At 44.5% G+C, this 27,650-nt stretch overlaps 1 protein-coding gene and 1 long non-coding RNA gene across 3 annotated transcripts in view; one reads left to right on the forward strand and one right to left on the reverse strand.

Moving 5' to 3' along the window:
- LOC140210114 (MAP kinase-activated protein kinase 2) overlaps positions 1-12,412 on the forward strand; it is a 221,626-nt gene extending 209,214 nt beyond the window's left edge. Inside the window, exons 7-10 of the mRNA XM_072278959.1 lie at positions 1,336-1,460; positions 3,620-3,705; positions 4,688-4,768; positions 7,343-12,412. Coding sequence (XP_072135060.1) covers positions 1,336-1,460; positions 3,620-3,705; positions 4,688-4,768; positions 7,343-7,483 — 433 coding nt within the window. The 3' untranslated portion in view covers positions 7,484-12,412. The remainder of the gene's footprint in view (positions 1-1,335; positions 1,461-3,619; positions 3,706-4,687; positions 4,769-7,342) is intronic.
- The window catches only part of LOC140210115 (uncharacterized), a 48,879-nt gene continuing 31,108 nt past the window's right edge, over positions 9,880-27,650 (reverse strand). Inside the window, exons 2-3 of one of the 2 annotated variants that reach the window (XR_011889159.1) lie at positions 14,206-14,259; positions 9,880-10,743 (exon numbers count right to left, since the gene is read on the reverse strand). This is a non-coding gene — a long non-coding RNA (uncharacterized lncRNA). Of the gene's footprint in view, positions 10,747-14,205; positions 14,260-27,650 lie in introns of both variants that reach the window. The other variant, XR_011889160.1, reaches the window with a different exon arrangement.

Here is a 27,650-nt window from a genome sequence, read left to right on the forward strand (position 1 = left end):
TAAACGTCTAGGATGCATATGATTCGGGTAAACACAGAAAAAAACATAAAGTTTGAATATTTCTTCTAAGAAAAATAAGACTATTACTTGTATGAATACTGACATCCCCATGCAAATTTACTGTTCGCCAGGAAGCAATAATTTAGCTCACACCAGTATAAATATAGATTGAAATTGTATTGATAAAATATTTTAAACTATAGCAAACAAAATAAAGAAAAGGGTCTATCACAATAGGGTCAGTCTATAGCGTGTATGTAATCATTGGACCTCGTTCATTGTCGCATAATCAATCCAGTTTGCTTCACTTTGCTTACTGGCAGTACCGAAACGGTTCTGCGTTGAAGAACCAGTCCAAGCAAGCAAAAATAAATAAATTTCCACACAACATCCAAGGAAAAAGGCATTAAACTTCCAATGTTGTGTGCTAGCTGGCTAACTGAAAGTTATCTGCAAATTCTCCGTGAGACAATAGTCAGCACAAGGGTTTTCTGACTTCTGTATCTGTTTTTCCAAATTTGGTTCTGTGAGTGTTTCATCATGTTCTTCCGCCCTGATTATTGTCCATTTCCATTCTTTTTTGAAACTCCTTCAATCCCGTGCTCTCTGTAGAAATTGACTGCCCATCCTTTTCCTGGGCATCTTATTGGCCAAAATGTTAACATGACAAATCCTATTGACTAATTCAACAAGCCTAGCTTTTTAATGAGTTTTAATTTTATTTTAAACAGCAAAAATGAAATACTCAATTATATAATGTAATTAAAGAAACACTTTTTTCTATATATAGATTTGCATTTTGAGAAGATCAGTAAAAAATGCCCAACATCATAACTGTATTAATAAAATAAAGTATGATCTTAAACAGAGTATTACATTAGTTTTGTTTGTCATGAGTGCTTTGAAACAAACAGTGAAGTGTATAATTTGTGTCAAGTCAAAGCAGTGAGGATTGTGCTGGCCGGCAGCTGTCACCACATTTCCTGCGCCAGTATAGCATGCCCCTAACTTACTAATCCTAACCCCTATGTCCTTGGAATGTGGGAGGAAACCCAGATGGTAATGGAAAGAATGCACAAACTCCTTACAGCAGCATCAGGAATTGAAGCCCGATCTTACAGCTGGCACCGTAATAGTGTTGGCTCATTGCTACACCACAGTGCCAAAAAATTCACCATCCCAGAGGGGACACGCTCCTTGAATCAAAATAATGGTTATACTATAACTGATGGAATCAGTGGAAGTTTTAGATGCTTTACTCATTGCTGGAGATGATCTTTGGTTCAGTTTGGTTGAGAACTGTGTAACGGCCCTTCTCTCTACCGATACACCCAGGTTATGTGGATATCCTCCATTCTACTCCAACCATGGACTGGCCATCTCTCCTGGAATGAAGAGACGAATCCGAATGGGACAGTATGAATTTCCAAATCCAGAGTGGTCGGAAGTTTCGGAGGAAGGTAGTCCAGTTCTCCTAAGCTGCTTTGCTATACCTGCCTCTCTTACTTCATGTATGAGTGTGTGAAGAAGGGTATACATTTCTACAAGCAAACTTTACTTTTGAAAATAAACATTGCATACTTACACTAATATAATTTAGCAGTGTTGTGTTAACTGTTTACTTAAAGGAGAATAAAGTCCAGTCTTATTTGTTTTAAATGCCTTCTATTATAATTAAAATCTGTATTCCCAATACCCTAGATTATGTCATGGTGAGATAGGCTTATTGTAACACTGTATGTACTCGCATAAAAGAGTCGCATTTTAGAACGATGTATAGATTCACAGGGTCTTGCAGGGAACAGGCCCTTCAGCCCAACTGATCCCCACATCATCTGGAAGTCTGGTGTGTCTGAAGTTTTCGGCAGGGTTTGGGCAACAGATAGCCACAGGAGGAATTCAATGAGTCGAACAAGGTCTGTGGGAGGAGAGGGATTGTCAATGTTTTAGCTCAGAACCCTGCATCAGTTCTGAAACCCTCACAGATGCTGCTCAGCCCACCGAGTTCCTCCAGCAGATTGTTTGTAGCTCCACATTTCAGCATTTGAGGTCCCTGATTCCTCAGTTCAATACGATCTCCCTGACCTGGGTGTGACTGGTGGGGGTTTCCCCTGGGGGACATGACATCACTCGGCCATGGATGCAACCAGACGGAGAATTCATACAGTGTTGCTACCCTCCAGAAGGCGGACGGTGATTGCCATCATACGTGTTGACCAGAAAACCAAATTTGGCCTCCTCTATGTTGGAGAAACCAAATACAGATTGGATGTCTATTTAGCAGAATAGTTCTGTTCTGTCCCCAAAGGTGACTGAATACTGTTAGGAAAGCTGTCTGTGTTCAAATGGATGTACACTTGTGTGTACTTTATGATAAGTTATGACACCTTGTCTCCATTATCGCAATATTAGGAGCTCTATTTTGAACTAGTTTAGATCTAAATCTTCACACTTTGCCTGAGACTATTGTCATATTCTCCTTTTTGAGCACATTGTGATGTATTCATCATCGTCATTATTTGCCGTGTGGTATGACATGGGCAGTCATGGTCTTGACCGTGATTATCCTTGGCAAATTTTCTACAGAAGTGATTTGCCTTTCCCATTGGCATTGGCTCGGGGCAGTGTCTTTACAAGATGGGTGACCCCCGTTGTTATCAACACTCTTCAGAGATTGTCTGCCTGGCCTTAAGTGGTCACATAACCAGGATTTGTGATGTGCACCAGCTGCTCATCTGACCAGCCATCACCTGCTCCCATGGCTTCACCTGACCCCAATTAAGGGGCTGAGAGGTGCTACACTTCGCCCAAGGGTGATCTGCAGTCTAGCGGAGGGAAAGAGCACATTACCATAAGACCATAAGATATAGAAGCAGAATTAGGCCATCTGGCCCATTGAGTCTGCTCCGCCATTTAATCATGGCTCATCCTTTTTTTAAATCTCCTCCTCAACCAGTTCCTGGCCATCTCCCCCATAACCTTTTTATGCTTTTTCAATATATTTATTGATATTATATAAATTGCATGAATTCAAATACAAAATTCATAAGGATACAAGTAAATAATACAAATTACATTACATTTAAATCACAGTAATGTGATCACAGTATCCCATATTCCAAATCAATAATGTACAAAAAAAGATTGAATTATGAAATGAAATAAAATCAAATAATTGTATTTTATTTTTAAAAATCTACCCCCGCTACCAAAATGAGCTGGTTGGTAAAGGGAAAAGAAAAAATACCTTACCATATGATATTATAATAATAATGGCTCAGATCCATACTTTAATAACAGTTCAAAGATTATGAAAATAATTCAGAAAGGGTCCTTTGGAGGAGCTGTTTCTCCATCCCACCACCTAGCAGCAAATTATACAGAGTTTTAAACCTTCAGTCACCTATTGCTCATCCAGGGACATTGGCCTGCCAAGATTAAAGAGAAATAGTAGCGTAATTTGTCACATGTACACAGAAATGTCAAAATCAGTGAAATGTCCCATTTTCATCAGCATGCAATACTGTCGGAGGATGTGCTGGGGGAGGGCCACAGCTGAGACACTGAGATTCAATTGCAATTCTAACCCCCACTGAGTTTGTTTCTTTGAATTTTTCAGCCAAGCAATTGATCAGACATCTCCTGAAGACCGAGCCAACGCAACGTATGACCATCATGGAATTCATGAACCATCCCTGGATTAATGTATGTAGTTCATTGCACATGTGGATTTGAATTGAAACTTCCCCTATCAAAATATGACTTCCTGCCTCTCCTCTCTCATTAAATGGTTCTTAAGCTTTCATTTCTTCAGCTTTCTGTTCCATATTTTTCCACCAATTCTTTCCTCTCCAATTTTTAGACCAAAAGACCATCAAACATCGCAGCAGATTTAGAGCAGTCAGACTATCGAGATTGCTTTGCCATTCCATCATGGCTGATTTATTATCCCTCTCAACCCCATTCTCTTGCCTTTTCCCCGTATCTTTGACGCCTTGACTAATCAAAGCTATCCACCTTCTGCTGCCCTCAGAGAGGCTGCTGGGTCGCGATGCTCGCAGAGATGTTATCGGAATTCTGAGATTTAGGAATCGGAATGTGGTTCTTATTGGCCTCTTTCAATTCTCTGTTTCATGTTCTCGCCCATTCTTGTTGTGGATTGGGTGATCTGTTAGTTTTTGTGTGAGGGAGGGGTTGGGCGTGTTTGGAGTTTGCAAGTTTTTGTTTCTTTTTCTTTTCATTTGGGGGGATGATTGATGTCTTTCTTTCAACTACTTATATGGTTTTCTGTACTCTGTGGCTATCTGCAGAAGACAAATCTCAGAGTTGTATTCTGCATATGTACCTTGACAATAAAATGAAGCTTTGAATCTTTGAATATACCCAATGACTTGGCCTCCACACCCTTCCATGGCAAAGAATTCCACAGATTCACCAGCCCCTGGCTAAACAAATTCCTCATCTCTGTTCTAAAGGAACATTCTGATTTCATGCTCTCTGGTCCTAGACTCCAGCACTGTAGGAAACATCTTCACCACGCTTCTCAATATTCGATTAGCTTCACTCAGGAAATAAATTCAGACTTTCAAAATGACCTTTGTAGTCTGTGGTTTCATCAATTGACGGAAGTTTGTTTTGTTACACTAAATGGGGACTGATTTTGCTCTGTGGTATTTCCAATCTTTAGCAATCGAATCAGGTTCCACAGACACCTCTTCACACCAGCAGAGTCCTGAAGGAAGAGAAGGACCTATGGGAAGAAGTGAAGGTAAAACGGATTCCAGTGACATTCAAAATCGGAATCATGTTTATTAATGTTTATTATCACTAACATATGTTGTGAAGTTTGTTGTTTTGTGGCAGCAGTACAGTGCAAAACATTAAAAATTACAATATGTTACAATAAGAAATATATAACAAGTAGTGCAAATAGGGAGCAAAATAGTGAGGTAGTGTTCATGGACCGTTCAAAAATCTGATGCTGGAGGGGAAGAGCCTTTCCTAAAATGTTGAAAGTGTATCTTCGGGCTCCTGTGCCTCATTTCTGGTAGTATCAATGAGAAGAGAGGATATTCTGGCTAATGGGGTCCATAATGATGGACGTGGACTTTTCTGAGGCATTGCCTTTTGAAGAGGTCCTTGAGGCTGGGCAGGCTAGTGCACATGATGGAGCTGGGTCTACAGCCCTCTGCAGCCAGCTGAGAAAATTGACCGTGGTCCAATGCTGGAAAATCTTGTGTGAGGACATTCGTGGAAGTGAGGGTTATGTCTCGTAGGTTCAGGGCATGATTTGAAAGGGATGATTCAGTTCGTGTGTCCTATTATAACGGAGAACAATCCACTCTAGCTTCGTCCAAATACTATCCCTCTGACATTTATTATGAAAGAATAGATGGTAAACAGTAACAGCCATATAACACCTTTTCAGTTCTCCCAAAATACTTTGTGCATGTATTAAGTTCGGGTGGCGGGGTTGTGGAAGCTGGATCAGCGAAGCTATTTAAGGAGGTGGATAACGTTTTTGAACATTCATGGAACTGAAGGCTGTGGGGAATTGGAACAAAAGAGATGAGACCTGGAGCAGATCGGTCAGAATCAGAAGCAGGTTTAATATCACTGGCATATATCATGAAATTTGTTAACTTTGCAGCAGCAGTTCAATGCAATACATAATAATAGAACAAATATGGATTACAGTAATTATATATATTAAACAGTTAAATTAAATAAGTAGTACACAAAAAGAAATCATAAAGTAGTGGGGTAGTGTTCATGAGTTCAGTGTCCATTCAGAAACTGGATGGCAGAGGGGAGGAAGCTGTTCCTGAATCACTGACTGTGTGCCTTCAGGCTTCTGTACCTCTTCCTTAATGATGGATACCAGGTATCGCTCCTTGATGATGCTCTGGACACTACGGAGGCTAGTGCCCATAATTTACAACTTTCTTCAGCTTGTTTGTGTCCTGTGCAGTTGCTCTCTTCCCCTCCCCCCCCCCCACTTCACCATCTTACCAGACCGTGGGTGATGCAGCCAGTTAGAATGCACATCTGTAGAAATTTTTGAGTGTTTTTGGAGACGTGCCAAATCTCCTCAAACTCCTCCTCTGGCAGTGAGTTCCAGATATCACCCTCTCTCCGTGTAAGAAAAAAAAGCTCTCCATTCAAATCCCCTTTAAAATTCCTTCCTCTCGCCTTAAACCCATGCCCTCTTGCTTTTGATGCCCCTATCAAGGGCAGAAGATTCTGAATATCTACCCTGTTTTTTCCTCATAATTATATTAACCTCTATCAGATCACCCCTCCCTCTCCTCCTCTCCAGAGAAAGCAATCCCAGCCTGTCCAGTCGCTCCTCATATCTGAAGTTCTCCAATCCAGGTGTGTGCACTTGTGCACAATGGTGAGAGAGTGTTAGTTGCTTACTGCTTGATTAAGCGCAAGTAGGAGACAACTCTTGAGTTTACTTGGGTATGGTCCCAGTCTAACCAATGCTATCACTTCTATAGACATCCCATCAGTTCCTCAATCCTCCTGACAACTTGCCAGTTCTCTCTGCATTTTGCTAGATGGATCTCCTCCATAGTCTCTTCCAGCCTGACCATATACTACCTATAGTGTGGTGACCGGAAATCCCCACAATGTTCCTTGGCACAGTCATAACTAGCCAACCCTGTACCCTGGGGTATATGTGTATGTGTCCAATGGAGTGGGTTCCTGCAGGAGACTTCAGTATCTCACTGAGTTGCCAAAGGCTCTGAAACAAACCATGATCCATCCCCTTTCAGCTCTGACATAGGGACCCCAGTCAAGAAGAGGGATTGGTTCAAGTTTCAAGATTGTTTAATGTCATTTCCACTACACTAGTGTAAAAGAGAACAAAATAATTGTTACTCTGGATCTGATGCAGCACAAAATAAGTGCAATAAGATAAAAGAACACAGTGTAAATGATACTTATAAATAAATAAGATGGCTGGTAGGTTTATTGGACTCGGGGCACAGGAGTGTCTGTATATAAGGTGACTGACAGGAAATGGTAAAGTAGTGGTGGTTGGGGGTTGTGGACAGGAGGGTTGGAGGGTGGAGGTATTGATCAGCCTTACTGCCTGGGGCAAGTAACAGCTTTGAGGTCTGGTGGTCTTGGTGTGGTTGCTATGTAGCCTCCACCCTGATGGAACTGGGACAAAGTCCATGTGTAGGGTGGGTGGGGTGATGAGCAGGGGAGTGGGGACAACAGGCAGGGTGGGGGAAGGTGACGGGCTGATTAGGGGGGGAATAACTTGCAGGGTGCGGGGTTTGCACCATTTTCGTCTCGTAGATTCTAACGCTGCCTGCTCTACCCACAGGAGGAAATGACCAGTGCCTTGGCCACCATGAGAGTTGACTACGAACAAATTAAAATCAAAAAAATAGAAGAGTCGTGCAACCCGCTGCTGATAAAAAGGAGAAAGAAGGGGTTAACTGCGTCCACTGCAGCTGGACATTGAGACACAGCAACACACAGAGAAGTGGGACAGGGTGGGATGGGCGCCACACTGTTATTTTTAGAGAATTCTTTTTAAATGTCGCATGAAGTTGAGGAATTTTTAATCAGTGGGCTTTTTGAATTTTATTTTTGAATACTCTCTTTACCTCTCTCTCGAGCGGAGGTGAACATTCTGCTGTGAGACACAGTGGGGGTGAGGACATGAGGGGGGTGGTTTTTAATGAGATGTAAAAGACCAGAGATTGGGCTTGGGAGTTGGCGGTTGACTGGTGAATCCTGTGAAAAAGACTAGTGTGCTCTTTGAACCGAATATTTGTCATTCGGTGTAATTGTTGAGAGAAATTTCCTTTGTGTCTATTGATTTCTGCAACTTAAGACAAAATAGGAACAGAACTGGCTATTCAGCCCATCGAGTCTGTTCCACCATTCCATCATGGCTGATTTATTTTTCTTCTCAGCCCCATTCTTCTGCCTTCTCCCTGTAACCTTTGATGCCCTGACTAATTAAGAGCCTATCAACTTCTGCTTTAAATACACCCAATGACCTGGCCTCCACAGCTGTCTGTGGCAATGAAATCCACAGATTCACCACCCTCTGGCTAAAGTACATCTCTGTTTTAAATGGACGCCCCTCTATTCAGCTGCTCTAGACTCTAGGTCCAACACTATTGGAAACAGCCTCTCTATATCCACTTTTTCCCAGCCTTTCAGTATTCAAGCAGCAACTGTTCTCAAATCTTTATTCACTTACTTTAAAGAGCATAGAAATTTACAGCACATGACAGGCCTGTCGGCCCACAATGTTGTGCCAGCCTATCAGATGCATGGGATTTGCGTTTTGTGGTTTTAGAGGTTTGAAGTCTTCACTAAAATTGAACCTTTCTAAGAATGCTGGAAACTTTCATCAGAGATGTACATTGATTTTTCTCTGGAAGTTTATTCAATTACACAAAACTCATGTAAATGCCCCTGAATTGAACACAGTTACAGTATTTTCCCCCTCAGATTCAGATTGGCTGTATGAACTTTAGCAAAAAAAAAAAAGAAAACGTCCGATGATCCAGATGTGTCCAGTTGCGTGCAATGGTCTGACTGAGCTGTGACTATTCTTCTCACCCAATCACCCCTACCAGGGCATAGGTCACTGACAGCAGCTCACCTCTGTCCTGGGCCAATCTTTCAAACTGTCCCCTGGTGTAGCCCGTCTTTGAAGATCCTTCCTCTCCCAGGGATGAGGTCTTTGGAGCTTCTGTTGGTGTTTCTGTAGCTCTGGGCTTCTGCAGGGTGGGTTTGCCAGCCCCATGTCCCACCCTCCTCCTTTTGTAGTTGGTCATGGGACCATCCATGGCGGAGTTGAAACCGTGACTACATTATAAACACGAGAGATTCTGCCGGAAATCCAGGTTAACACCACAAAACACTGGATGAACTCAACGGGTCAGGCAGCATCTATGGAGGGGGATAAACAGTCAACGTTTCGGGCTGAGACCCTTCATCAGGACTGGGAAGGAGGAAGGTGCCAGTTGGAGGGAGGGGAAGGAGGATAGCTAGAGGATGATGGCTGAAGCCAGGTGAGTGGGGAAGATAAAGGGCTGGAGAAGAGGGATTCTGCTAGGAGAGGCAGGAGGACCATGGGAGAAAGGGGAAGGAGGAAAGGCACCGGGTGGAGGCGATAGGAGAGTTAGGAGGCCAGTGTTGGGGAATGGAGGAAGGGAAGGAGAAAAATACTGGATGGAGAAATCAATATTCATGCCATGAGGTTGGATGCTACCCAGGCGGAATATGAAGTGTTGCTCCTCCACCCTGAGGGTGGGCTTATCGTGGCAGAAGAGGACACCATGGACCAACATGTTGAAATGAGAATAGGGTAGGAATTAAAATGGTTGGCCACCGGCAAATTCCGCTTTTGGCCGTTGGACTCTGTTAGCTGTTTTATGCTTGACTACACTACTGTCGACTTCCTAAATAGCACAAGTAGAGAAGCGGACCTTAAGTTTCTTTGGGATTATGGTCCCAATCCAACATTGTCATCACTCCTATTAGCAGCCAGTAGACATTTTTCTGTTCCTCACACCTCCCAGCAACCATCTAGTTCTCTCCACTTGATATGCACTTACAAAAATGTTACACTATAGGATTGGACTAGATTCAGATTCATTTATTTATCGAAACGTACAGTGAAATGTGCCGTTTGCATTAACAACCAACACAGCCTAAGGAGGTGCTGGGGGCAGCCCGCAAATGTCACCACACATTCCAGCACCAGCCAAGATGTTCAGCAAAACAACGCAAGGAGAAACAGCAACACAGCAACAGTGAAACAATCCCCCTTTCCTCCCTCGCTCCCTCCCTCCCTTCCACACATAGACAGGTCTCCAACCGCAGAACAGGCCGCCCCCCCCCCCCCCCCCCCGAGGGCTCGCGGACTTTGGGCCTTCCAACTTCCCCAGTGGACTCTCAGACTGGCAGATTAAGCTGCATTGTGCACTGCTATGCATTGAGATAAAAGTCCATCGAGGCTTACTGTAACCGCCATAGCCTGCAATGTTTCCCTTTCACTGTAAATCTGACTCGCATATCTAGAGCACGGTAGCCACTGAGGCCCTCCATTGATTGGGGTCGACGCGATACACAAGCCAGGGGAGTACGATATGAAGAGCAAGCTGGTGCCCACATTAGCAGGCTCCCCCTCTCCACGCAGCTGATGAATCCAAAGGAACGGCAGAGACCGATACAGTTTGGCACCAGTGGTGTCACAGGAGTTGCCAGTCAGCGTTGAACTCAATGTAGGACTGCCTCAGGGACTCCAGCTCTGGAATTTTTCCACTGGTTTTACTCCCAGACCCTTCCCCCGTGAGTGGATATATCTACAAGGCAGCAGAGGTTTGAGATCAGAGTTTTCTTTCTTCTAGATGAGCTGCCAACCACAGCTGACGAGCGACTGGTTTTAAGGCGCCATTAATGCACCTTTGCCCCGTCTTCTGTCAGTAGAAGCATCTCTGCTGGGCTCTGTAGCTAAGCTGCACGTGAAGGCCAGGAGCTGGACTTGGTTGCCAGAGGCCATCTGAGACACGCGCCATTGGGAGAATTGTGAGGTTGTGAGTGGGAACCTCTGCTGGTTATAGCAAACCTTAAGGAACCAGTGCCAGTAATGGAACCTTCTGTTGACTCCTTAGTGTCACTGTATGTTTCGATGGACGTGTGTCTTTTGCATCTTGTTCTTTGGAAGAGAACTGGTCCTGCAGAAAGTGTCCAGGGAGTCTGCTGGGAAGGCAAACAAAAAAGCGAGAATACAACTTAAAAGCAAGGTTCTAATTTTGGTGGGGTATGGCCCTTAGTTCCTGATTTTTTTTAAATACTTTGTAGTTTTAGCAGATTTAATCTTTGAGGTGGAATACCAGTTAAAGTCTTAGTGAATTAACTGAAGTAAAAATAACTATGGGAAGTTATTTGCTAGTGATGTGTATTTTTGAGATAGCAAACTAAGTAGTTTCTTTTTGCAGACCTTATGGTTTTTTTTAAAGAGCAAAGGAACTTGTATTGGCAGAGTATTTTGGGTAGTGGTTTTCTGTTGTATTGGAGACATACAGAGTTCAAGTTTGTTTAGTTGTCATTCAACCATAGATGAATTCCCATGAATACAGCCAAATAAAACAGTGTTACACCGGGGCCAAGGTACAAAACACAGTACCGAAAGTCATACACAGCACAAAGCACATATAGCACATATTAAGAAAGCAGTAAACATACAGTCATACACAGAACAAAAATATATAATATAACCCAGGTCCTTGAGTGTCATATTCTGTAGACAGCAGGCAGCACAGTAGTGTAGTGGTTAGCACAATGCTTTACACAGGTTCAATTCCCGCCGCTGCCTGTCAGGAGTTTATACGTTCTCCCCGTGACTGTGTGGGTTTTCTTTGGGTGCTCTGGTTTCCTCCCACAGTCCAAAGACGGTAGGTTAATTGGTCATTGTAAATTGTTCCTGTAGGGTTAAATCCAGGCATTGCTGTGCGGTGTGGCTCGAAGGGCCGGAAGGGCCTGTTCTGCACTGTATCTCAATTTTTTTAAAAAATTGATGGTTACCTGTGTGTTGTCAGCAGGAACAAGTCCACAGAGGCTGGAATATGGAGCAAGATACAAACTGCTGGAGGAACTTGGTGGGTCGGGCAGCATCTGCATCACAGAGCAGGGGCTTGATCTGAAACTTCGACCCTCACTCTGCCTCTGCAGATGCTGCTCGGCCTGCTGAGTTCCTCCAGTGGTTTGAGTATTGCTGTGAGTGAAAAGTCTGGATGAGTTTCATCTCTGTAGTCTTATTTCTGCATTGTGACCACACCTTATTCTTGTAACTGCTCAAAGGGCAGGGCAGCATTTATATAAAAAAAAATCCACACATTTGTTGAAATGTGTGGTTAGAACATAGAACATTACAGCACAGTACAGTCCCTTCGGCCCACAATGTTGTGTTGAACTCTTAACCTACTCTAAGGTCAATCTAACCCTTCCCTCCCACATAGCCCTCCATTTTCCTATCATCCATGTGTCTACCTAATGTATCTGCCTCTACCACCACTCGTGCAGGCTGTTCCACACACCCACTGCTCCCTGTGTGACAAACCCTCCCTCTGACATCCCCCGATACTTCCCTCCAATCACCTTAAAATTTTTCACCCTGGTAGGAGTCATTCCTGCCTTGGGAGAAGGTCTCTGGCCGTCCACTCGATCGTGCCTTTCTAACCCCCTGTCAAGTCACCTCTCATCCTCCTCCACTCCAGAGAGAAAAGTCCTAGCTCGCTCAACCTGTCAACACAAACAAAATGCTGGAGGAACCCAGGAGGCCAGGAAGCATAATATGGAAAAGAATAAACAGCCGATGTTTTGGGCCGAGACCCTTCATCAGGACAGGAAAAAAGGATCAAGATGGTTGGGGGGGGTGGGGGAGAGTGGAGGAAGAAGTACAAGGTGGTAGGTGATAGATGAAACCGGGAAGGGGGGTGGGGTGGTGAAGTAAAGAGCTGGGAAGCTGGTAGGTGAAAGAACCTATCCTCATCAAACATGCCAACCCTGGAAGCATCCTAGTAAAGAATTAGAAACATCCTACCTCATGATAACACAGAAGGAGGCCTTTGGGCTCATTGGGCTCATGCTGTCTCCCATGGAAGCCATCCCATGTCCCATTTCTCCTGTCCTTATTGCCCTGTATGTCTGAAATTTGTTCTCCCTCGCACTGGCCCACCAGCTCCCTTGACGGTAATTAAGGGCTCATTTACAGTTTCTGATTAACCTGTCAATTTACACGTCTTTGGGATTGGGAGGAAACCGAGGCAGCCAGGGGAAACCCACATAGTCACAAGCACCACAAAGGCCAGTACTAAACTCAGGTTACTGGAGCCTAACCCAGGTGCCACCCTGTCTCCCATGCTAGAGCTGGGCAGCAAAGCCCTAACTTCTGCCACTCTTTTTCAGAAGCACTGACTCATTAAAATAAAATTGCACAATATAAATATTAATAGATTTGTTTTTAATTACTCCATAGTTTAAATGGTTCATCACAGACTAGATGGGCTAAAGGGCCTGTTTCTGTGCTGTATTTTTCTCTGACTTTATTTGGCATCCTGTTCTGGATGCTAAGACAATAGTCATTACCACCTCTGATTCTGGAGATATTAAAGCCTGGTACACATTTGTCAGTATCTCAGTCCATGATGTTCTTGTGGTTTTGCCAGTCCGGTACCTCAAGGCCCCAGTTAGTGAGGTGTTCTCCAAAAGACCTTGTGAACGGCAGAAGGCACCATATCCCCATGGGAAGGGATCACAGTTCCTTTCAACAGTAACAACAATGTTCCAACATAATCAGTTAAATTCCACCCACTTGCTAAGGCAGTGCTCTTTACCATGGAGTGCTGACTGTAAACAAGTCCATAAGACATGGGAGCAGATTCAGGTCATTCCGGCCATCGAGTCCATCATGGCTAATTTATTATCCCTCTTAACACCATTCTCTTGCCTTCTCCACATGACCTCTGACGCCCCTACTAATCAAGAACCTATCAACCTCCACTTTAAATACATCCAATGACTTGGCTTCCATGACAAAGAATTTCACAGATTCACCACCTTCTTGCTAAAGAGTTCCCCCTGATCTCTCTTCTAAAGGAACATCCTTCTATTGATAACATGCTGGCTGGTCCTAGATGCTGTCACTATAGGGAACATCTTTTCCACATCCTCTTGGTCTAGGCTTTCCAATATTTGATAGGTTTCAGTGAGATCCCCCTCATTCATCTGAACTCCAACAAGTACAATTCCAGAGTGATCAAACACTCCTCATACATTAACACTTTCCTTTCCAGGTTCATTTCTGGTGAAACATTTATGTGAGGAGTGAGCCTTGTATCTTGCGCTTGGTCAGACCTCCAAATCGGTACGCAGCAGACTGATATACATTGACCACAGAATTAATCTTGCAACTTGCCTTGAGTCAAAGATGTATTTATTTTTAAACGAAGTTCACTGAACTGTGCACACAATATTCAGTATGACAGATATACTAAAATTAGCTTTAATTAAAAACTGTCCATTTATATCTGTATATTACCTTATAACCCAGCATCTGAAATCGATAGTCATCCCCATTCGTTTAAGAATACGGATTTGGGAGTTTGCTGCTTTTGTTTTTACAAACCAGAGACAGTTTTTTGTAACATGGTACCTCACCTTTAGAGATCTCAGCTACTCCAGAGTTTCATGAGCTTCCGGCCTAGTGTAGACCTTGCAAAGAGAGAAAGCTGTGTCAGAGAGCAACTCACATCCCTTCTGTTAAAGAACTGGAATCTGCCAGGCAACAACTGAAACCAAATACTAGAAATCAGGACTGGTGAAATAAACTCAGTGGCCACTTTACTAGGTACCTCCTGCACCTAATAAAGTGGTCACCTAGTGTACGTTCGTGGTCTTCTGCTGCTGTAGCCCGTCCACTTCAAGGTTTGCTGTTTTGTGCATTTGGAGATACTGTTCTGCACACCACGGTTGTAACTAGTTATTATTTGCCTTACTGTCACCTTCCTGTCAGCTTGAGCCAGTCTGCCCATTCTCTTCTGACCTCTCTCATTAACAAGGCTTTCTTGCCCATGGAGTTGCTGCTCACTGGGTGTTCTTTGTTTTTCCGCACCGTTTTCTGTAAACTCGGGAGACTGCTGTGCGTGAAATTCCCAGGAGATCAGCAGTTTCTGAGATACTCATACCACCCCATCTGGCACCAAAAATCATTCCACAGTCAAAGTCACTTAGATCACATTTCTTCCCCACTCTGATGTTTAGTTTGAGCAACAACTGAACCTCCTGACCATGGCAGCATTTATGCATTGAATTGCTGCCACATGATTGGCTGCTGAGATGTTTGTATTAATGAGCCGGTGTACAGGTGTACCTAATGAAGTGGCCACTGAGTGTATATTTGAGATGTCCAGAAAGTGGAGAGGGAACAAGAGGACTTGAGATTGATCTAGTGAAACACTATTGTTAGATGAAACTCGAAAGTTCTCTGCCAGTGAGTGATTCTTGAAGGCAGGTTATGATGTGAGGAGTTAGTCTTGCACCTTGTACTTAATTAGACCTGATTTGCATTGACCACAAAATAAGGTTAAAGCCTTGAACCAAATTATCTAGCTAAATATTCCTCCTTCAACCTCACGATGTCAGGATCTTCTATTTTTCTATTTCTCTGTCCTACCACTCCAATGAAGTATTTTGTAACTTTTAAGTGTCATAATGTTTAAGTCTCCTGACTATATCTTTCTCCCTCCAGAAGATGTACATCTTCTCAGAGAGAGGGACACAGTGCTCAAAAGATTAGTTGTAGATGATCTAGGCCTAGCAACCTTTAATGAGCTAGTTGATGCGATGGTGACGGGTAATTCTGCTCCTGGCAAAACCAGGTCAGAGTCACAGTCTGTGAGAGGTGGAGGGGGAGCGGTCAGAAGGCTGGTCTAAACCTTGATGGGGCTGAGCTGTCCCTGACGATTCATATGAGAAGTGTGAGCCATGATCATAAACACAAGATATTCTGCAGATACTGGAAATCCAGATCAACTCGTACAAAACTCAGCAGGTCAGGCAACTTCTGTGGAGGGGAATTAACGGTCACTGTTTCGGGCCGAGACCCTTCATCAGGACTAGAAAGGAATGGGGAAGAAGCTTCCTTCTCTTCCCCTCCCCCCCCCCCACCACTCCTTCTTCTGGATTCCTGCCCTTGCTTTCCAGTCTTGATGAAGAGTCTCGGCCCGAAGCATTGATTGTTTTATCCTCTGCATAGACCTGCTGAGTTCCTCCAGTATTTTGGGTGTGTTGAGCCATGATGATGCCCACTCTAACTGTGTGTGTGTGTGAGAGAGAGAGAGAGAGAGTGCGCACGCTGCAGCTATTAATTGATAAATTTCAATGCTATTGCTTAAGGTAGACTGCAGATTTCACTGAGGGGTGACCGATTGCTGAGAGGGGCAGGAGCAGTCCAAGGTGGACCGATTCAGGGTCACGAAAATCTAGTGTGAATGAGCTGTGCTCAGTGGAATGAATGATTAAAGAATAGCTTTATTAGTCACATGTAGCTGTATATCAAAATCTACGCTTGCTGCGTGTTTGCATCAAATCAGCGAGGATGGTGCTGGGTTGCCTACAAGTGTCACTTCACTACTGGCGCCAACATAGCACGCCCACAGTTCACACACCCTAACCTGTATCTCATAGAGCCATAGAGCACCACAGCACAGAAACAGGCCTTTTAGCCCATCTTCTCCATGCTGAACTGTTATTCTGCCAAGTCCTATTGACCTGCACCTGAAGCAAAGCCCTCTGTACCACCCCCCCCCCCTTCTCCTCTCTGTTGCAATCAAACCTGCATCCACCACTCTCTGATTGAAGAACTTCTTTGGAATGCAGGAGGAAACTGGAGCATCCTGAGGTAACGGGGAGAATGCATAAACTCCTTACAGACATTGGTAGGAATTGAACCCCAATCCTATAACCAGTGCTGTAAAGCATTTTTCTAACTGCGACGCTACCATGGAGAAACAGTCCCCAGCTTTGAACCTCGATGATCAGTCGTTCTCCTGAGGACATCCTCTGCACGTTGCACTGTTCATTTCATCTCCTCAAGTGTAGTAGAAACCTGTCCTCACTAAAGCCTTGTATTAATCAGGAAACTGAAGAGAGTACAGAGTGTGAAGCCTGCTGAGTGGAACTTACCATGGCTTCCAGGAGAATTTAGTGTAGGGATCTGCAGTAATTGGGTGCTGCCCTTCATAAATAGAACTCCAGGAAACAAAGAGACCTCTCACAGCCCCAGAAACTAAAGCTAGGATCCACTCCTCTTCCTTCTCACAGTCTTCCTCAAACTTGCCGAGGGAGGTATTGTACAAAGCACAGAGGAAGTCTCAGGTTGGGATGCAGGGAGAGGCAAGGACGTGGCGGTGACTTGTAAGGGAAAGGATGCTGGAAATTCCCCGGGATTCCGTCCGGTCTGAGATAATCTAGACCAATGGTTCACCAAACACAGTGGGAATGAGCGAGAACACAGAGTCATATCCATTGAGTAACTTAGAATGAGACATCATTGTCTCAATGACTCACTTCAGTTCGCATGCACTGAAACCCTCATCCACACTTGTTCCCTCAGAATTGAGGGTTCTGCACATTTCCTCATTCCATTCTCTATAAACCCAAGGTCATCCAAATCTCTGCCGACCTCTGACCCCACCTGCATCACATCCCATGCTCCACTGCTCCCTGGTCCTCACTGGCAACACCTCCATTTTAAACTACTTGTATTTATTTCAGATATCTCCGTGGTCTCAGCCTCTCTGTCTCTGAAATCTCCTTTAGCGTTCTCGACGTTCCTCCAAACCTGAAGAGTTGCATCTGATCCCACCACCTCCTCTGGCAGCGAGTTCCAGATGTCACCTCTCTCTGCATATAAAAACAAGACATTCCCCTCAAAACTCTTTTAAATCTCCTTTCTCTCGCCTTAAATCTAGACCCTCTTGTTTTCTGACATGTTTACCATACCCTAGCTAAGCCTCTAATAACTTTATAAACCACTATCAGATCACTCTTCAACCTCCTCTCGTCAGGGGGAGACGAGCATAGCCCTATCCAATCTCTTCCCCCATAACTAAGGCCTCCAATCCAGGCAACATCCTGGTGAATCTGCTCTGTTGTCTAAACAGCACGACCACATCTACATCCTTCCTCTCGTGCAATGACTGGAACTGCACACAATGCTCCAAGTGCAGCCTAACCAACATATTGTAAAGTTGACACATAATCTCCTTAACCTTAATATTCCCTATCTTCGGTACTTGGCCCTTCACTGCTCTGTGGAGCATAGGCTATTGATGACCTTGCATCTCCATTGTCCTCTGCAGTCAATGGTATGGTTGGAGTTCATCAACATTTCTGCAATCTATTGCTTCCACTGTACAGGAGATTGGCCTAGACAGCTTCGCCAGAGCCCTGGTGGCCAGCCTTGCCCATTTCCATCTCCCACACCAGGGACGTAGGGTTAGACTTTGAGGGATGTACCTTATGTAACTTGACCTATTAAGGCAAACGTAACATCTTCCATCTTCACCACCCTGTTGACCTGTGTTGTGACTTCCAAGGGACTGGGCACCCCAAAGTTCCTCTGTTCATTATCACTCTATGATGCTGTGCCAGTTTCACTGTCCAGGTCCTACAAGTAATCATATCTAATATTCGACTTCTTTCATTTTGCCGTCCTTTCCCCTAGTTCAGATTGACATCATGGTCAGAAAATTGGGCCAAAGGGCCTGTTTCTGTGCTGTATGACTCTATGACTGTTGTCTTTGATTCACTGTATCCTTAAGCAACCTTCCTCACTGTCCACAATGCTAACTTCAGTGCCATCTGCTCACCTATTGGGTTTAATTGGTGCATAGCTGGCTGTAGCTTCAGCCATCTGGACCCCTAGTTCTGGCCTTCCCTCCTGACCACCCCTCTCCCTCCTCATCCACTTCCCCAGGCCTCAAAAGACCTACCTCTCTGACCTAGCTTTTGGGCACCCATCCTTTCGAGTGGCACCAAATTAGTTTAGTTGCTCATGCTCCTGTCTAGTGCCATTTGGAAACTTGTTGGGATCCCAGAGAAGTCCATTGAGAGGAGGAGTTAATGGGAATGTTTCATAAAACAAAAGTTCAAGGTAAATCTATTATTAAAGTACATATATGTCACCATGTAGCATCTGAAATTCATTTTCTTGTGGGCATTCCTAATAACTCCAGTAACCGTAATCGAGTCAGTGAAAGACCACACTGACAGGGCAGACAACCTGTGAGCAAAAGACAACAAACTGTGTAAATGAAAGAAGAGAGAAACAATAATAATAAATAAATAAGCAATAAATATCGAGAACATGAGATGAAGAGTCATTGAAAGTGAGCCCACTGGTGGTGGGAACATTTCAATGATGGGGCAAGTGAAGTTGAGTGAAGATGTCCCTTTAGTTCAGGAGCCTGATGATTGAGGGGTAATAACTGTTTCTGAACCTGGTGGTGAGAGTCCTGAGGCTCCTGTACCTTCTTCCTGATGGCAGCAGCGAGAAGAGAGCCTGACGGCTGGTGGGCTCCCACTGAAGAAATGGTTTTCCAAGAGTACCAGACCAGACTGAGGGTATGAAAAATAAATTACTCTTCATTTTAAAGACTTGTGGCTTTAACAAAGTCATAAATTTGAAGTGGGAACCTGGAGTGACAAGGCCCGATTAGTTAGTACAGGGACTGCCTGCATGCTCTGATGTGTGCACGTGTGTGTGTGCGCGCGCATGTGTAAACTCTTGTTGGTGATCATGGCTGAAGCAACACACTCAAATTGCTGGAGGAACAGATGCAGGTCAGGCAGCATCTATGGAGATGAATAAACAGTCGATGTTTTGGGCCAAGATCCTTCAGGACTGGAAAGGAAGGGGAAAAACAGAATAAAAAGGTGGGGAGGGTGGGAATGGGAAAGAGGACAAGTTAGAAGGTGATAAGATGCAGGTTTGAAAGTTGGAAGTTCAGCTGTTTGAGTCTTTGCCTCCCCTGAAGTAACTGACAGTACTCTTACAGGTCTGTATAGCTGCTGTGGCACTGGTGACAAAATCCAGTTTGTCTTCTGTTTGAAACGCCTCCTTGGATTTTTCATTCTCAGCCATGCGAGATGATCTACTCTTTGTTTATTTGACTGTTCTGAGGGGTTGTGTTACATTCAGTGACCATACCACATTGTAATCAAGAACACCATTTCAGCAATTAAAAAGTATATTTATTCAAAACTGTTGATTTTGTCTGTATCAAATGCTGTGTGAAAATGAAACCGTTAAAAGGTCAAGTCTTTTTTTGGACAGACTCACAGGTAGCAGTGTGCACAGGTGCAACAAAAAACTTACCTTCAGCAGCATCATACAAGCAGCATTCACACGAAAAACAAAATCATAAATTAAAGACAATTTTTACAAAAAAAGTACGATTAGAACAATAAAATACTAAGTCGAAAAATCAAGAGATTTGGCTGATGCTGGAAATCCACAGCAACAAACTCAAAATGCTGGAGCAACTCAGCAGGTCAGGCAGCAACTATGGAGGGGAATAAACAGTCAGCGTTCGTGCCAAGGTTCTTCATCGGGACTCAAAGACCATTTCAGTGCGAGGTGGGCATAGTGTTGTTAAACCATAGGGATTAGGGTTGTGCTGGTCGGTTCAAAACCTGAGTGGTTGCTGTTCTTGAACCTGGTGTGGAATTTGAGGCTTCTGTACCACTTGCCTGATGGTGGCCGTGGGAAGATGTCCCGGATGGCAAGGATCTTTAACGATGACTTAGTGGCACCTCCTGTGGGTACTGCTGCTGGTGGGGAAGGACACGTCCATGACAGACTGGGTGATGAACTGATGTTTTGTTAGCTGCTTTCCAGAGGCAGGGGAAAGATAGAGAGGGTCCATGGAAGGGAGGCTGGTTTTCATGATGTGCTGAGCTGCGTCCACATCTCTGCAATTGCTTGTGGAATTGAGAAGAACAATAACTGTACTAAGCTGTGGTGCATCTATAAAAATTGGTAGGAAGCACTGAGGATATGGTGAATTTCTTTGGCTTATGGATGAAGTAGAGGTGCTGCTGAGCTATCTTGGCCATGGTGTCTATGTGGCTGCGCCAGGACAAACTGCTGGTGTTGTTTATACCTAGCAACTTGAAGCTCTCAAGTGTCTCTGCCTCATTATTGTTGATACAGACAAGCAGTTATAGAGCAGGTTTCTCATTAGTTTGAGGAATAGCCCAGTGAGCAGAAGTTTAAGAAACATTTTAAGCACACTGATTTGAGCCAAAATAAAGGGCCACTTGCTTCCACGGGTTATATCTGAGGGCTGATGGGAAATGATGGCTGCCTCGGGCTGATGGAAGATTTTAAACTCTGCAGCACAGGTGAAGTGTTCAATGCGTAAACGACACACAACTCGCCTACACAGTGACAGCAAATACAGAAACTCTGGTAACAGCACGCCAACCACACTTTGCTTTCTTATAATTAATGAGACCAAGTCATTTTTTAATTTGTGATGTACGAGAACGAGGCCGTGATTCCTCTTGCGGGTAGATGGGGCGATCTAAGACTGGTTTGAGACCCCAGTCTCTTCAGAGTCCAAGCAAAATGAGAGTGTAGTGTTCAGTGAGAATTATTCTGACCATGGCTGGTAGTGCTCCACAGGGAGAGATATATATAGACAGACAAGACACACACACACACACACATACACACAGATAAAAACGTAGATGGGTGGGTTAGTAAGTTTGCAGATGACATGAAAATTTGATGTGGATAATGTAGAAGCCTGGCAAAGGACAAAGGATACAGCGTGATATACATCAATTGCAGATTTGGGCGGAGAAATGGCAGATGGAGTTTAACCAGGCCAAATGTGAAGTGTTGCACTTTGGGAGACCAAATATTAATGGCAAGACACTAAACAGTGTTGATATACAGAGGGATATTGGGGTCCAAGTCCAGAGCTCCCAGAAAGTGGCTGCACAGGGTGATGGGACGGTTAAGAAGACATGTAGCAGACTGGCCTTTAACAAGTCAAGAGATTGAGTTCAGGAGCTGGGAAGTTATGTTGCAGCTTTATAAAACTCTGGTTAGATCATATCTGGAGTATTACATGCAGTTCTGGTTGCCCCATCATGAGCCTACCTTTATCTGCCTTCACCAGTGCATTGCAAGCACCCTCTACTTTGTGTAAAAAAAAGACTTGCCCTGCTCATCTCTTTTGAACTCATCTCCCTCTCACCTTAAATTAATGCCCTTTGACCCTGAGGAAAAGATACTTACTGTCTATTCTATCTATGTCTCTCATAATTTTCTAAATTCCCTTTAGCCTCTGCAGCTCCATAGAAAACAACCCAAGTTTGTCCAATCTCTCATCATGCCCTCTAATCAGGCAGCATCCTGGTAAACCTCTTCTGCACCCTCTCCAAAGACTCCACGTCCTTTTTCTACTGAGCTGGCTGGAACTGAAGGCAATACTCCAAGAGCAGAGTTTGATAAAGCTGCAACATAATTTCACAAAGCAACACACACAAAATGCTGGAGGAACTCAGCAGATCCATGGAAATGAATAAACAGTCAACGTTTCGGATCGAGACCTCTCTTCTGGCCTGGAATGGAAGGGGGAAGATGCCAGAATGATTCACGTTGCATGTTCTATGTTGCACGCTTATACTTAGAGTCCCATACTTGAATTCAATGTCTCAATTAATTAAGACATGAATGCCATATGCCTTCCTTACCACCCCTTTCTGTCCAGCAATATTTTGAATCAATATTCCTGCAGCAAAATGTGTTGTTCAATAATTTATTTTCCTGGATCACTGCCAAGGACATGATTTGCTGCACATCCTGATCACCCTTTCATCTTAGTGTCCTGCTGGCCTTGAGCCATGTATTAACCATGGCAGGGGTCCTCAGTTGACTTGTCAGTCAAGAACAAACCACCCCTTACTGCGTGTCCAACAAAGGTACCCGCATAATTGGACTTGTTGCTTTACGCACTGCAATGTCTGTGTCTTCCACCAAGTGGAATGTGGGAGACAGTTGAAGTACACCATTCTGATTCACTGTTGCAGCTGGGTACCCTGGGACATTGAGAGCTGAGTCCAAAGTTGCTCCTTGTTAAGGCCACTGTGGACTGGTCCTGTGGTGTCTTGTCTGGAACATAGAATGTACAACAGTCCAGCACAGTACAGGCTCTTGCCCACGATGTTGTTCCGACCTTTTAACCTTCTCTAAGATCAATCTAATCCTTCCCTCCTACATAGTCCTCCATTTGTCCAAGAGTCTCATAAATGCCCCTAATGTATCTGCCTATACCACCACCCCTGGTAGCGCGCTGCACACACCCACCACTCTCTGTGTAAAATAATCTATTTCTGACATCTGTCCGCACCCCCTCCCCATACTTTCCTCTGCCTCTCTACGGTACTGCCACTTTGTCAAGGTGGGGACAACCTAAGAGCAATATAGTCCGGAGCTTTGCTCCTGGTAGGGTCACCCATGGTGGTAAGGTCAAGGAGAGGATCCAGACAAAGTGCAGTCCAACCAAGACCTCGACGGTGGAGCAGGCGGCAGATGGTGGTAAATTAGAGTCTCCGGAATCTCAGAACTATGAGGACCACCACAATGGCTGTGAAGGCGGAGGAAGGCTGCAACAGAAGAGGGCCCCAATCATCTTGGTCTCCATGCCATTGGTTTTTGGCCCCTTCTCTGTCAAGGATCGCGTGGTGGCTTCTTGTGCATCGGTCTCCCCACGTTAAAAGACCTGACACACAGGCATTTCTCCTGGTTTGATAGTCCAGTTGACCAACTTGGACAAAGCCCAGTGGTGACAGGAGCAGGGCAGTGAAGGCTGGGATCTCCCAGCCACAACCTGGTACGCAGGTGGTGGGTGTTAGATACAGTGCCTTGCTCTTGAACTGAGGCAGATGGAGCTTTTTAGCAGCTGCCCCCATGACTGGGCGGCCCTATTCAGGATCCGCTCTGCTCACTCGACATGGGGAAGGGGCTAGAAACGCTGCCCAAAGAAAAGCCTGCCTCCTTACTCCCGACTGGGTTACCATGCCTAGTGGGATCACCAAACTGCGGTCTGAAACAAAAGCATAAGAATTTTGGAGTCTGAGATGTGCAGACACCTATGGAGAGCAAGTCCAGCCATCGTCCTGAAAGACGTGCTGCTATCACCTGAAGAGAGCTGAGAAGTTTTCAAACCGACATTGCCGCCCTCTGAAACGCGATTAGCTGAGGAGGGGCAATTGAAGGAGGAGAAGGGTGGGTACACCTTTTTTCTTGAAGGGGAAATCAGCAGACAATATCAAGACCCACGTTAGGAAGTGCCATATCAACTTGAATGGGTGGGAGAAATGATCATAGGACAGGGAAAGCTGGAGAAAGACTGTCTATGAGGGGACTGTACAGCTCGAAGAATACCTCCACCCTGCCGCTGAGACAAAGCAGCTTCACTGTAAAGACAGATTGGGAAAGGCCCAGCCGGCTACATCCACCACCATTTCAACGGCCTACACCTGCCAACACTGCAATAGGACTTGTGGATCATGGATTGGCCTCTTCAGTCATCTCAAGACCCACAAATGACCAGATCAAGCACCATTCTCAACTAAGAGTGATTGCTGATGATGATGATGATGAAACTCCAATCACCTTAAGCTAATGCCCTCTCGCATTAGCCTGGGGAAAAGTCGCTGGCTGTCCACTCTATCTATGCCTCCTATCATCTTGTTTACCTTTATCAAGTCACCTCTCATCCTCCTCCTCTCCAAAAGAGAAAGTCCCTAGTTCGCTCAACCTATCCTCATAGGACATAGTCTCTAATCTTTGATAAATCTCCCCTGAGCCGTCTCTAAAGCATCCACACCAGGAATGGGGTGGCAGTTTAGTGGTGAGATAACTCCTTCCATCCAACAATGATCATTTCCTTGGGGTTTTGGTTCTGGATTCACTGATACAGCATTAGTACCAGGTCTACCTCTTTTCCATGCCAGAGACCCTCCTGTTACCTCTGCAATATTGCAATACTGTATCTGGGTTCCTTGCACTTACAAAGAAAGAGTTCAATTTGACATGACAGCTTATCTAAATCCCCAATGTGACCTCTACTGATAACTGCTCAACTAACAGTCAATCACATGACCCAGAACCTAACTAGTTAACGGCCTTAAAGCCACAGTCATCCTTTGACAACTGATAGTAAACACACTACAACACTGCTGCATAAAATGAATTTACAGTCTAAAGAGATGTTGACATTTTGGTTTTCTTCTGCTTTGGGCAGATGCTGGCCAGTCAGGATGAGTTCTTCACTGCAATGTACATCATTTGAATGAAAGTTCGCCTGTGTTTTATGGATTCATTGTAGTATGAGGCTAATCATACAAACCACATCCTTTAGAAGAAATACCTTAATAGGCAAGACATGCCCCAGTCAAACTAGGGGCACAGAGACTCCATTTAACGGTAACTTTTGGTTACATCACTTCAGGAACAGAACTTGTAAACCTCTTTGTGAATTTGATGTGGGATTCGTCATGCGTGAGTTTCCTTCTGTCTTCACAGTGGTGGAGGCAGACAGTGGTGGGTGGCACATGCACCCACACACACACACACACCCACACACACACACACACACACACACACACACACACACACACTGCACACATACAGTAAGTACATGCTCATGCACACACAGAATGCAGGCAGGATCAGAATCATGTTTAGTATCACTGGCATACATCACGAATTTTGTTTTGTAGCAGCAGTACATTGCAGTATGTAATAATCATTTTTTTTAAAAAAACTAAGTTACAATCGTAAATATATATTTAAAAATAAATAATTTGTGCAAAGAGGGAGCAAAAAAGAAAGAAATAATGAGGTAGTGTTCATGGGTTCAATGTCCATTCAGAAACCTGATGGCAGAGGGGAAGAAGCTGTTCCGGAATCACTGAGTGTGTGCCTTCAGGCTCCTGTCCCTCCTTCCTGATGGTAACAGTGAGAAACGAACATGTCTTAGGTAAAGGGGGTCCTTAACGACAGATGCCTTCTTTTGAATCAGAACTCAAAGCACACAGAACATACACACAAGCACAAACAGGCATGCGCAGATCACACACGCACACACACACACACACACACACACACACACACACACACACACATATGTAACCATATGTAACGATGTAACCACTTTCACGAACTTCTCATTCACATAGCGTCTGTAAAACACATTGCAACGACTCCCACAAGCAGGCCAGCACCTTCCAGATCCTCGACCTCCACCACAGGGACAGACACTGGACAAGGGTAGCAGGTAGACGGGTACACCTCAGCTTCCCAGTTCCACTCCAATTCAGACATCATCTCGACATGGAAGTACATCACTGCTCCATCTCCATCACTGGGTCCAAATGCTGGACCTTGCTTCCTGCCTGCACTGTGGGAGCATCCTCACCCACGTGGTCAAGGAGGGGACTCACCCCACTTTCTCAATGGCCTCCCTTCGAGAGGTTTGTAGTGAATGAGATGAGATGAAAGACTTTGCTCTTGCTCAACTCCTTACCCCCATCTCTTTATACCAGCTGTCCCCCCCCACCTCTCCATCCAGACAAAAGGTCTCCACCCCCATTGTTGATTGTCCATGTCCCTCCACAGATACTCCCTGACCTTTTTTTTGTGCTCCAGATTCCAGCATCAGCAATTTCTTCTGCTGTACAGCTCTCTTGTCATAGAGACATACAGCACTACAGCACAGAAACAGGCCCTAGTCTATGCCAAACTGTTATTCTGCCTAGTCCCACCAATTTGCACCTGGACCATAGTCCTCCTTACCCCTCCAATCCATGCACTTACCCAAACATCACATAAATATTACAATCAGAAAATTACTACATGAGTTAATTTCCACCAAGAGTGAAATGATGCAGATGCTGAAGATATGAAACAAAATGCTGGATCTCTTCAGGCCCCGCCCGTGGAGAAGGAAGCTGAGGTAATGCTTACAAACATAAGAAATTCTGCAGATGCTGGAAGCCTAGAACAACACAACCAAAGTGCTGGAGGAAATCAGTGGGCCAGACAGTGTCGATAGAACTCAGCAGGTCAGACAGCATCTGCGGAGGGGAATGAACCGTCAGTATTTCAGGCTAAGTTGGTCCTTGATTTCACTTTGAGAAAAGATGGGGTTCTTTTGCCCGCTACTATCATTTGATTTGAGTTAATTAAGGTGGTCCCCTTCTTGTGTAATTGGTTCTGGTTGGCAGATTGATGTTTTTCTTTTATGGGAGCTTGTATGGCGTATAGCTCTGGGGTTGTGCTCCCAATGTTTTTTTTTGGTTAGTAGGGTTTTTTTTTTTTTGTTTTAGTTAGTAGGGCTTCTTTTTTCCAAAAAAATAATAGTTTTAACATTTTGTGGAACAGATCAAAAGCTTTAAGTTCCTTGGGGTCAATATCACAAATGACCTGACTTGGTCCAACCAAGCAGAGTTCACTGCCAAGAAGGCCCACCAGCGCCTTTACTTCCTGAGAAAGCTAAAGAAATTTGGCCTGTCCCCTAAAACCCTCACGAATTTTTATAGATGCACCGTAGAAAGCATTCTTCTAGGGTGCATCACAACCTGGTATGGAAGTTGTCCTGTCCAAGACCGAAAGAAGCTGCAGAAGATCGTGAACACGACGCAGCACATCATACAAACCAATCTTCCGTCCTTGGACTCACTTTACACCGCACGCTGTCAGAGCAGTGCTGCCAGGATAATCAAGGACATGACCCACCCAGCCAATGCACTTTTCGTCCCTCTGCCCTCCGGGAGAAGGCTCAGGAGCTTGAAGACTCGTACGGCCAGATTTGGGAACAGCTTCTTTCCAACTGTGATAAGACTGCTGAACGGATCCTGACCCGGATCTGGGCCGTACCCTCCAAATGTCCGGACCTGCCTCTCGGTTTTTTTTGCACTACCTTACTTTCCATTTTTTCTATTTTCTATTTATGATTTATAATTTAAATTTTTAATAATTACTAATTGTTACTATTTTTAAGATTTAATATTTGTAATCC

Source organism: Mobula birostris, chromosome 14, assembly GCF_030028105.1.
Source record: "Mobula birostris isolate sMobBir1 chromosome 14, sMobBir1.hap1, whole genome shotgun sequence".
Lineage (NCBI taxonomy): Eukaryota > Metazoa > Chordata > Chondrichthyes > Myliobatiformes > Myliobatidae > Mobula > Mobula birostris.